The sequence below is a fragment of the Pseudorasbora parva genome, chromosome 3 (genome assembly GCF_024679245.1).
Source record: "Pseudorasbora parva isolate DD20220531a chromosome 3, ASM2467924v1, whole genome shotgun sequence".
Classification (NCBI taxonomy): Eukaryota; Metazoa; Chordata; class Actinopteri; order Cypriniformes; family Gobionidae; genus Pseudorasbora; species Pseudorasbora parva.
In genome coordinates, this window is record NC_090174.1 from 21363892 (window position 1) to 21376577 (window position 12686).

General features: G+C 40.1%; 1 protein-coding gene across 1 annotated transcript in view; it reads right to left on the reverse strand.

Moving 5' to 3' along the window:
- The window catches only part of adamtsl2 (ADAMTS-like 2), a 31783-nt gene that overhangs the window by 12624 nt on the left and 6473 nt on the right, over positions 1-12686 (reverse strand). Inside the window, exons 4-10 of the mRNA XM_067438102.1 lie at positions 12037-12112; positions 11717-11819; positions 11488-11633; positions 5396-5519; positions 5211-5291; positions 3915-4090; positions 3165-3486 (exon numbers count right to left, since the gene is read on the reverse strand). Coding sequence (XP_067294203.1) covers positions 3165-3486; positions 3915-4090; positions 5211-5291; positions 5396-5519; positions 11488-11633; positions 11717-11819; positions 12037-12112 — 1028 coding nt within the window. The remainder of the gene's footprint in view (positions 1-3164; positions 3487-3914; positions 4091-5210; positions 5292-5395; positions 5520-11487; positions 11634-11716; positions 11820-12036; positions 12113-12686) is intronic.

The following is a 12686-nucleotide window of genomic DNA, read 5'->3' on the forward strand; positions in this document are numbered from 1 at the left end:
CTGAAAGGGAAACTCCGACAAATGCATATGCAATAAGGTCAGCTGCAATGTGATATCCCTGTCCATGCCTTTTCAGCTCTAATTTTTTATTGCGTCTTTAGTAAATGACAAAGGTTTTTTAATTCCAAATGGGGTTTACACTGATGCAAGCTGTGAGTAAATCTGGCCCTTGATGTGTTCAGAGATGAGTTTAGGATGACATCTCAGGGTACGACTGTAACCATGGTTCCCTGAGAAGGAAACAAGACGCAATGTAGGAAGTAGTGACATTATGGAAACACCTCTGCACATTTGCGTCTTGAAGCACGTGTGAAATCAGTCCAATGTCATGGTGGGACATCATCCCGTAGTTTGTGACGTCATGACCAGTAAGCTAAAATGCACATGGCCAAACAGTGTCAGCTTTTGATTGGTTGAAGCAAGTTGATAATGGGCATGCATGAAGTATGTCAGGTCAACACAGCGTCTCATTCCCTTCTCAGGGAACTATGGTTATAGTTGTAACCTGAGATGTTCCCTTTTGAGGGAACTTGTGCCAAGGTGTCAGCTATATGGGAACGAGAATACCCACTCCCTTGTACTGACAAGTGACTGTCTAGTGTGAATCCTGCAAGCACCTTGGACATGGGCACCTGGGACCCCGGTGTGGAGTCGAAGTCCAGTTTGGCCAGGCCCAATGACACATCTTGTAGTGAAACTCCTGACCATAGAGCTTTTGGAGCCACCATACTCCAAGTAGAGTGCGCTCTGACAGCCATATCTGAATGCTGACTGTGCACCTCATATGCAAGATAGATAGTCTTAAATATCCACAAGTTCATTGTCTGTTTGGTCGCTGGAGAAACTTTCTTGGACGAACCAAAACAGCTGATCAGATTTTCTCCACAGGGCAGCACAGTGGTTATAAGTGTCCAGTGATTTGACTGGACACAACAGATTCAGGTTCTCCTGGTCTGACGTCTGATACAGAGGAGGAGAAGATCATAGATGTTGCAACATTATTTGAAACCTAAGGCTCATAACCCAGTCTAGGTTGCAAAAAGGCTTTTACCATGCTGTAAACAAACTCTAAACATGATGGGGGGCTGACAGGGCCTGAAGATTTCCTATTATCTTAAGAGATGTGATAGCCAAAAAGAAAAAGAAAGAAAGACTACTTTTAGAGTCAGATATTTTTATTTATTTGTACCAGTGGGTTTCTCCCTGTGACTCATTGCCCAATGGTGGGTGGTAAGCAGCTATGGCTGCCACGCAGACCTTCAGATTGGAGGGCAGAAAATCCTCCTCGACCTAGCTCTGCAGAATATCTCTTCTGAAGGAACTCCAGCACTGTTCCAATCAGTCTGACTGGCAATTCCTGCACCATAAAGTGAAAACTTGTGTAGGGTTCTCTAGAGTTAGGGATGGTCTCAACAACCTCGGTTGAGAGACCAGTATTGAGGAGGTATCCTTTAGGGGACAAACCCACAGTTTGCACAGATCTAGGAGGGGATGAGGGTCCATACCCCTTGCCTGGATTAGGAGGTCCCTCCTGATGGGAATCTCCCATGGAGAGCCATAGAGGAAAGACATTAGGTCTGCAAACCAAACTCGAACTGGCCAAAACGGGGTTACTAGAAGTACACTGATGCTGTCCTTGTGAACTCTCTCTAGAACTCCTGGGAGTAGAGCAATCGGGGTAAAATATAAATCGATTGGGCCATACCTGTACCCTGGCATCAAGTCCTAGCAGAGATGGATGCATGAGGGAGAATCAGAGTGGACAGTGTGTAGTCTCTTGAGACACTAATGAGTCCACTTCTGCTTAGCCGAACTCCCTCCAAATCAACTCCACAACATTAAGGAGCAGTTTTCATTCCCCCCAGCCTTGACAGGATGTCTGCCCCCCTGATAAACACTGCTCTTAGCGAGAGCAGCTTGCCCTGGGCACACAGGAAGATCTGGTGAGCCAGTTTGTAAAGTAGGCATGACTGCAGACCCCCTGACGGTTTATGTAGGAGACCACCAATGTTTTGTCTGTCTGGACAAGCACATGATGGCCCCTCAGGTCTGGAAGGAAGTGTTTCAAAGCTAGAAAGACAGCCCAGGCGATTTATGTGCCATGAAAGATGATTCTGCGTTAAGCAACCATCCAGGACCACTCCCCAGCCCATGAGGGAAACATCTGTCAAGAGAGTCCTGCAACAAAAGGCTTCCCCTAACATAGGACCTTGGGACAAGAACCAAGGTTTATAAGAGGTAAAAGGTATAAAAGCACTTGCTCATAACCTTGATTGTGCGGAACGCATTGACCCTCGGGAAAACCCATTGGTCTAGAGCCACCACTGCAAAGGTCTCATGTACAGCTGTATGAAACTGTTTTACAGTGAGTCACTGGCCTAACTTTATCTTTTTTTATGGCTGCCAGGATAGATATGATTCAAGCAGGAGACAGAAGTGACTGCATCATTGTCGAATCCCATCTGTTGTTAATCCTGGCTGCTATGGAAGCGCATCTCTTCAAGCACCAGTTCAATCATGACATCAGCATCTTCCTCTAATTTGAAGAAACATGTAAAGTTAAATTTCCGATTTCTGCTTACTAAATTATCTCTATATAGGCTAGCCTACAAGGCGTGAATTGTGGTGTGAGGTTGTGGGTATTGCATACAATGTTAAGAACATAAGAACATGTGACATGTTTAGTGCAGGGGGTCAGGTCTCTCCCTCACAAGCATCCTGCATTCTAAAATGCTTAATGTGGAAAAGCTTACTATGGCTTAATATTCTAGAATTTGAGGGAAAAACTATGGTGCAAAAGTATGCACCTTACTGATGAGATGACCCATAGCCTTATACTGCATCTCTGTCAACATGTGATGTGATAAAACTAAAGCTCATTGAAAAACAAAATTCTATTATCAGCATAACAGTTTGATATATGTAGCTGTGTGAAATGTAGGGGATGATGCTCCCCTTTTAGAAAAGTGTGCATTTACGTTTAAACTGTAACATAATGGAATGGAATTACAATATAGTGTTAGCTCACTGTCTTAGCCTATTTCATTGCATTATGTGAGGTAAAAACACTTTACATTTTAAAAAAATTGTTTTATTATAAATAAATGAACGCGTCCACAAAATGTCCACAAAAAATACAGAGTATATATATATATATGTTTTACCTGTATATTGGACTGGTGTATTAACATCCTGCTCACAGTCAATGTTAGCTGTATTAAACACTTCATTGGTTTCCTGGCCAGGCTTTTGTCCTTCCACAGCCCTGGGTCCAGTAGTCTGAACCTGGTTCCCCTCCATCTCAGGAACTGCTTTATCATACACGCTCTCATTATGATGTAAAACACTCCCAATTTCTACAGAAACCAGACTGGAACCTCCTTGTGGGCCTGTGTAAATGGGGGGCTGGGATACAGAAGCCATAGAGTCCCTCATGACAGTGTACTCATAGGTTATGTAAGGATTTGGGCCATTTTGGTTCCAGACCTTAAAGGAAACAGACAGAGACATATCCAACAAATAAGAGACAATTAAGACAAATGTGATATGATAATATCCCATTTTACCCTCACAGGAAACAATATAAAATAAATATTCTGGGCTAAATTTTGTTTTTTTACACATGCTCTGTTTGGCAATACAAGGGCACTTCATTTGAAAAATCTTTATAATGTCCAAAGACATTTCAGAATACATTTCCTTTTTTGAAATACTGCATTCATTCATAAATTCATCTAATACAAACCCAGATTAAAGTGAAATCATTCCTCCTGGGACAATTTATCAAAATATTACCATGTATGCAGATTGAACCATTAGACCTTTGGCCTGCGCAAAGTCGAAGCCATTGTTAGCCAGCCAGTGAGATTACCCATGAGCCCTTGGCGGCGAAGGGAGAACCACGGCTACAGTACCAGAACATTGATGGGCTGATCGATGGGCCCTTTAGCCACAATGTATTCGATCCCCGTCTCATACACATCTGTAGGCCGCCGGTATTTGAAAATGGTCCCTGCTGCATGGAAGTTCTGTGGGGTGTCCATTTTATAAGCACCATTGAAGAAAAAGTTCCCTGCTTGGTCAGTCACAGCTGGAAAATAACAAGGGTGAACTATAGTGATAATGGGAAGATTGGATCAATTAATCGATCCTCATTTAAACTTGTTCAGCAAAATAAGTTGATTCATTGATCCTAACTTTGTTCAGTTGATTGGAGTTCAAATGTGATATATTCAATGGCTAAATGAAAACACATCTACCTGTACAATCTTTGATTATAAAATATTTTTAAAAATTTGGAGTTTAACTCCAAAGGCTTTCATTTATAGGCTATTACAGTATCCGCTTGTTAAGTTGTGATGTAAGGAACGCCGTTTCTGGGTCCATGCCTCAACTAGTTTCACTTGAGAATGCCATCGACGCCCGTTTATGAGCACTATTTATTCATATTAAACATCAAACATTTTAAAAAGTTAAACATTTTAAATACTTACAGTCTACACAACAGTCTCTGTGCTCACAGCATCACATACATTAATATTTTAACGATTTATAAAAGAAGAATCACTATCTGGCCATCTCGTATTTTGGTATGGAGAAAAAGGTTATGATTCTAACTTTTTTTGTAGTGTTACACCAGTTACAGTTGTTTTTCTTGTGGTATGAGATAGAGCATTTGGACCCAGAAGCGCTGCCGCGTGACGTCAGACTTAACAACCGGACATATACCGTTCAGGCACAACATTATGCCTTCCTCCCGCATTCTGGTGCCATGTGTTCCCCAGGTAAGTGACGCACACACACCCAGCCATCCATGTGGTGTAAAAGAAAACGTGATTCATCAGACTAGGACAACAATTTCCATTGCTCTGGGGTCCAGTTCTAATGCTCACATGTCCACTATTGATGCTTTTGGCTGGTCTGTGGCTATGCATCACCATACGCAACAAACTGCAATGTGCTGCGTATTCTGACACCTTTCTATCAGAACCAGAATGTACTTATTGAGTAATATGAGCTAAAATAGCTCATCTGTTTGATTGGACCACACGGGCCAGCCTTCGCCAGCATTTGATTTACACTTTATTTACACATTTGATTTTTCTATACTTGGCACTTTAAAATAAACCTAAAAATGGTCAGTAGTTCCTACAAGACAACATGGGATAAACATGAATGAACTCTGAATGATTTACAGTACAGTTGCTCACCCAGGATATCTGCAGACTTCTTCCTCTCTATAATCTGGATGTCCCATGATCCTTCAGGGATTTGAGTTATGAAAGAATAGCCTTCAAAGAAAGAGTTCACTTAATTAGGATTCAAATTCCTTGATGAGTTTACTTGCAATCATTGAATATGGATGCCATTCTACAAAACACTGAACTGGCATTACCCAGACTAGAAGCCCCGCGGCGAAAGTTTCCAGTAACACGACTGCAGCTGCTCCCATCTCCCTGACATACACCGCACTTATCCAGGGTGTTGGGGGAGAAGAGGACACCATCACACCCAATGGGCTGCAAAGATACAGCTTATAATTTAACGGGTTAGTTCACCCAACAACAACAAAAATTTGCCCATGATTTACTCAACCAAGTCATCCTAGGTGTATATGACATTCTTCTTTTAGACAAATACAATTGGAGTTAAAAAATGTCCTGGCTCTTCCCAGCTTTATAATGGCAGTGAATATGATTGTTTCTGTTTTGAAGTCCATAAAAGTGCATCTATCCATCATATAACTGCTCCACGTGGCACCGGGGGGTTAATAAAGGCATTCTGAAGTGAAGTGATGTGTTTGTGTAAGAAATTTAAAAATATCCATATTTAAAACTAACTTCCGGCAGACCGCCATACACATTGATTTATGGCGAAAGAATAGCCTAACACCATATCCTAACTACATGCGACACGATAAGATTCCAGCGAAAAGCAACTAGCCTGACAAGCCAGATCCACAATAAAGATGTTTGGTCTGGAAACTCACCATTGACAGGGCTCAATCCGAGGGGCGGGATAAACAGTTGTCTTTCAAACTCCCTCTGCACGCGATAGGATAGCGCTACACCAACCAGAGCAACGAAGGTGAAGTAGAGATAGTTGATTAATAAACTTCCGCCGTACCCGGTCGGCAAAACTCAGAACACTTCTTCCCTTTTTAAGAATGACTTCAGTGCCGTTCTTTGTTCTTTTCTCAGAGAAAAGCTTAACTCCAAGTCTTCCAGAGTCGCGGTCAAATCTATTTTGAAAGACCGCCGTTCACTAGTTTCTATGTTTACTGGTAGCACGCAAGCGCAAATCTGCCGTCATTATGTTAAGCCCCGCCCACCGACTCTATACACAATGTTTTTACAGCTCAGAAGTGTATTGAGAGTTGCTAGACGACACTCGCGGCAGCAAATCTAATCTGCCGCGAGTGTCGTCTAGCAACTCTCAATCTAGATTTCTAGGCTAAATCTTGACAGCACTCACAAGGAAATGTATAAGTACATCATCAAATTCACAAATATTACACCATTTGAACTATTAAAAATACTTACTGAGTTAATAAAACAATAGTTGTCATAGAAAATACTTGTTTGTTCACAGTTTGAACACCCTTGTTTCTATGTGTTTAATTTCAAGATTTGAGGTGAATTATCCTTTGCTACTTTTGGTATGACAAATCTGGGAGCGCTAAATGATCTTAAAAGTAACATTACACACTTTTAACATTAAATCAAGCACTTAAGGACTAGCTGAAATTAACATTGCCATGTTTTGTGTAGCTGTTCCAGCCGTGACATCGCACAAAAATAGAAACAGTTTCTAAAATAGATTCATCGCGTGTCGCCGTCATGGCTGGTTAGGACAAAAACTCTAAATAACATGGAAAAGATGCCTTTTATCGGGTCTCGGCATCACGGCGTGTGTCTTTAGGACACGGTATAACCCTTGGCATTTGAACATTGTTTTGATAGAGCAAAACAATGCACCGGTCATGAATTAGAGCAGGGTTTGGGAACATTGATCCTGGAGGGCCACTCTCTTGCAGAGTTTAGCTCCAACCTTAATTAAACACACCTGAAGCTAATCAAGGTCTTCAGGATTACTAAAGTTACAGACAGGTGAGTGCTTTTTATCAGGGTTGGAGCTAAACTTTGCAAGAGAGTGGGCCTCCAGGATCAACGTTCCCCAGCCCTGAATTAGAGTGTAAAATGAGAATTTTTAAAGAGAAATGGCAGAGGATTTTGATATAAGAGAAGAGGGGCTTGAGTTTGTTGCACTATCCGCAAGAGTTATTTATATGATGGATAGACTTCCACTTTTATAAACAACCATTCACTGCCATTATAAAGCTTGGAAGAGCCAGGTTTATTTATATATATATATATATATATATATATATATATATATATATATATATATATATATATATATATATATATATATATATATATATATATATATATATATATATATATATATATATATATATATATATATATATATATATATATTAGGGCCGGGACTTTAACGCGTTAATTAAGATTAATTAATTACGTGACTTTAACGCGTTAATTAATTACGCAAAAAAAATAAATAACTACACTTATTTTTGCACCGCGGAACGTTTTTCAATGAATGAGTTTCGACGGACCGATTATACTGGAACACCAACTAGCGCTCCGGAGTCACGACAACAACAAACCATTGCTGCGTCCCAATTCGCCTACTTATACTACGTCCTAAAAGTATGTACTCTTTTTGTGAAGAAAAAGTATATACTTTTGAGTGTGTAGCAGAAAAGTATGCAAGCTTCCGGACGTACTACTTCGCCATCTTTAACGGACTCTGTCGATTAGTTACGTGCATCCCGTCACCGTTTATCTGCCCTGTCAATCATCGTCAGATTCGTCACAGTTCAAATCCTCCACATTCAGTTTAATCTCCTACCGTATCGGAGAGAAATGTAGCCGCTCGTTGATCTGCCATGTGTGTGTCTTTAATGCAGAGACTCTCCTCATGTGTTTGAAGTTTAAATATAATGATGCATTTAAAAGTTAATGGCCAAACGTGTCATTTCAAAAGTTCTCCATGCTGCTGCGGGTGAAATATAATGCGGACAACACTGAATAAATATATTTTTGTCAGGTTAAATATTGATAGTTGGTCACTCAAACCCCTTTATCTAAACTTCTCTACTTAACCGTTGAACTCGCACATCCGTCATGTTTGTAGTTTTTTAACGCTTTTTATCCGCGTTTGTAGTTCTAATCGAATCCTCGTCCAACTCGCAATGGGTTGTGGGCAATATCAGCCGTTAGAGTGCCCATCGATCCATACTGTGAATTCGGACCGGAAATAGTAAACCATCCGGGAATCTTTGGACTACTCTTTTCAACATACTACGATTTGGGACATACTAATTCTATTTTCGAGTACTATTTAGGATGGATAGTATGCGAATTGGGACGCAGGGCATGTGAACATGAACGAAGCTATGGAACGAAGAAGCTGATGAGACTGCTTTGCTTGGCCCCGTGGATGGGAAATTTTGTTTTAAAAAACGAAAGAATGGAAGCGTCGACAAGAGCATGGTTGTGAGCACGCTATACAACAAGGAATTTGCGTATCACCGCAGCACATCGAGCCTCAAATATCACAAATAGGCTTTTGCTAAACTTAATGGCAAATATTGCACTGGTCTGCTGGACTGAAATAAATAAAAAATATTTTGTTGATTAAGCTTATGTATTCAGTCATTATTCAATGGTATACTAAAAATACATGTGAAAAATTACTTCTCATTGTTCTCAGGTCAAATATTTATATGCAATTAAAATGTGATTAATTTCGATTAATTAATTACAAAGCCTCTAATTAATTAATTTTCATTTTTGGGTGAACTAACCCTTTAAGATCACATGCAGGAGAAAAGTATGGGCTATAATGATAAATCATATAGCCATATTCAGTATAAGCTGTAAGACTGGAGAAACTGTAAGAACTGAAGGCGACTCTCTGAGAAAACAAATGAAATTAACTTCTGAACTCACTCTTGTGCATTTAGTGTCACACACATATTGCCTTCATTAACATGTCTTTCCCTTCACTGCCTCTTCCTCCATCTCTCATCCACCTAAAATCTATATTGATTAATGTAAATTATAAAAAAGGTCTCATTCCCACAGAAGTAAAGCTAAAGGTAAAGAAAGGTTTTAAGAGTTTGAGATATTTTGCTTATTGTGATGAGTGTATCCTCTGCCATTTGGTTTTTACCTCCTGTCCCCAATAAGGTGTAAATTACAGGTCTATAGGACGTGATTGATGCATGTTCCTATTGTGAACTCATGTTTACATTCGAAAAAAGTTTCTGTCTTGGTCTAATATGTTCCAAGATGTTGTAGAAGGGTCAGGGTGCGATCCTTTACACAGGTCAGCCTGTAACGCTGAGAGTCTTCTAGACGCATTTACCTGACTAATAATACATTTTTATATATGATTTATTCTGACTTACTCTGAAACTTGATTTTAGTGCATCATGATGTATTCTTTGTTACATAAATCTGCGACCATTGTTAAGCACATACTAGATCTCAGATTGTATGGAGCTTGAGGCATATCTGACGAGATTCTAGATTTCTTGACTTACTGCTCGACTTTAAGTTGTTATGCAGTCAGATTATAGGGGGCCAGATAAAATACTATTGAGATAATACAGTCATGTCATGGCACTGGTCATAACCTCTTGTGACTGTTTCAACTTTAACTAAGTTTTTATATAGGCGACTATGGGGGCTACATGGATACTTTTAAACAATAAGTATCCATGTAGCCCCCTACATTCCCACCTGCTGGAATGACCTGCCGATCTCAATTTGTGCTGCAGAGTCTGTAGCCATTTTTAAAAAAACATCTTAAGACACATCTTTTAAAATTGCACCTGACCAATAAAGACTAGCACTTAACCATCCAATACAATTTTCTGTTTGTTTGTCAACAGTTTGTAAATTTTCTGTTTGTGTACTGTGCTCGATTAACTGAGAATTCTTACAGCTCTTGCAGGTTGTTGGCCTTGTTTGTTTCGTTGCTTCTATTGCTCTCCCCTTTTTGTAAGTCGCTTTGGATAAAAGCGTTTGATAAATGATTAAATTTATCAAGCGTAGGCAACATTGTTAAATCGCTTTAGCCATAACCTCTGGTTATTGATCATTTAGCAGACGCTTTTATTCAAAGTGACTTACAAAAAGGGAAGAGCAATAGAAGCAACGAAACAAACAAGGCCAACAACCTGTAAGAGCTGTAAGAAGTCTCAGTTAATCGAGCACAATACACAAACTTTTTTTTTTTGGACAAACAAACACAAAAATAAATTGGATGGTTAAGTGCTAGTCTTTATTGGTCAGGTGCAAGTGGAAAAGATGTGTCTTAAGATGTTTTTTTAAATGGCTACAGACTCGGCAGCACGAATTGAGATCGGCAGGTCATTCCACCAGGTGGGAGCGGTCCAGAAAAATGTCCGTGAGAGCGATTTCATGCCCCTTTGGGATGGAACTACGAGGCGCCGTTCAATCGCAGAACGCACGCTTCTGGAGGGTGTGTAAGTCTGAACAAGCGAGTTTAGGTATATTGGTGCAGAGCCAGTTGTTGCTTTGTAGGCGAGAACTAGTGCCTTGAATTGGATGCGAGCAGCCATTGGCAAACAGTGCAGTCTGATGAAGAGAGGCGTAACATGCGCTCTCTTCGGCTCATTAAAGACCACTCTCGCCGCTGCATTCTGGATTAGTTGAAAGGGTTTGATAGTGCATGCTGGAAGCCCAGCCAGAAGAGCATTACAATAGTCCAGTCTGGAGAGAACAAGAGCTTGAACCAGGAGTTGTGCAGCCTGTTCTGATAGGAAGGGTCTAATCTTTCTAATGTTGTATAAAGCAAATCTGCAGGACCGGGCTGTTGCACCAATGTGGTCAGTGAAGTTTAACTGGTCATCAATCACAACTCCAAGGTTCCTGGCTGTCCTGGATGGAGTTATGGTTGATGAACCGAGCTGAATGGAGAAATTTTGATGAAGTGCTGGGTTGGTTGAGACCACAAGTAATTCTGTCTGCAAGATTAAGTTGAAGGTGATGCTCCTTCATCCAGTCAGAGATGTCTATCATACAGGCAGCGATACGCATACTGACTGACTGTGGTTAACGATCGGATTGGCGAGTTTGTGATCTGGAGTCTACATAGTGGCCGGTTCGAGGACTCGAATGTGTAAATGAATGACTTTAATAAGAGTTAAACAGAATAATCAAATGTGTAGTTAAACTGTTATACAAATGACCTAATAACCAAACGGCATTCAAACTTAAATTCGAGGTCATGTTAAAATGAAGTCAGATGAAGGATTGAAATTAAATTACTTTGCCCCACTGAAAGACCAAATGCACAAGAAACCTCCACTCGCTAATCATAAGCCGCCGTTGCAACGATTACACCAGCGGGCCTTACACCACTTACTTCACATCTCCCATCTACACACACGCCCCTATAGTTGCTATATTTGCAAGACGTTCCATCCCGTGCAGGTACCATCAGCTGTCTTTGACCATCAGAGGTGGTGCAGTGCAGATCACATGGATTACTGGAGATATGAACGTAGTCGTCTAAAGGAATATAAACAGGGGCCATTGTTTCAACACAAATGAGACCTTCACAGCACAGCATCGTTGATTAAAAAAGTTAATACCAGGATAGAGAGGTTTCCAGTGGTAATTTTTTCCATTGTAAACCTGAGAGTTGAATGACCAGCACTGCTCTTCTCTGAAGCTCCTTCCTGTTGAAGGACATTCCTGTAATTCACAGAAATACACTAGATGAATACAACGGAATGTTGCTTTTTGGTTGCCACTAAAAAATAGGCGACCTTAAAACAGACTGAAAAGAGCAAACTATGCATTTACACTAAGTCTCGGGTGGAACATGAGGCTAGCTGTCAAGTTAGGCATCTGGGATACATTTCTGTTGGACTGTCCAAATGCACTGTGTATGTGTGTGAGGAAAGCTGACCTTTGCATTGCAGAGATGATACTTTTTTGCATTGCCTGTGCACGTCATGTTGTCTTTACCAGTTGTTGTTTTCTTTCTTTGAAAGAAATGTATATTGTTTTCGTTTAGTAGCAGTTAAATACAACAGGACATTTATTACACTCTCAAAGTTTCTCTCATTTTTAATACCTAATAAAAAAAATTTTTATTTATGCTTAAGGAATAGAAATGGTTCAGAACATAGTAGAAAGGTGGAACAAAAGCTTTGAATTTCAGCAGGCTAACTTATGGAAACCCATTTCTGCCACACACACAAAAAATAGGCTTTGATATGTCATAATAATAATTTATATAAAAGGTTAAAAGTTTGAGATTCTAAGTAGAAACGATGAGACAACAAATACAAATGGAAAAAATCTAATGTCTACAATGTCATAATTATGACTTCATATCTCATAATGATAATAATCTCATATCTCTTTGTCTTTATACACTCCTGAAGAAAATCTTAAGACCAGGGGATGCATTGCAAGTTTTACACATTGCGCCCTTGTGGATCATAACCGGGTTGTAAGTGCTGCTTCAAAATGCCAAACAGGCCGTTCATCAGCTGATCAAAAGTTTAAGACCATAGCCATAAAAAGGTCAAATCTGCACAAAAATATGGCTTT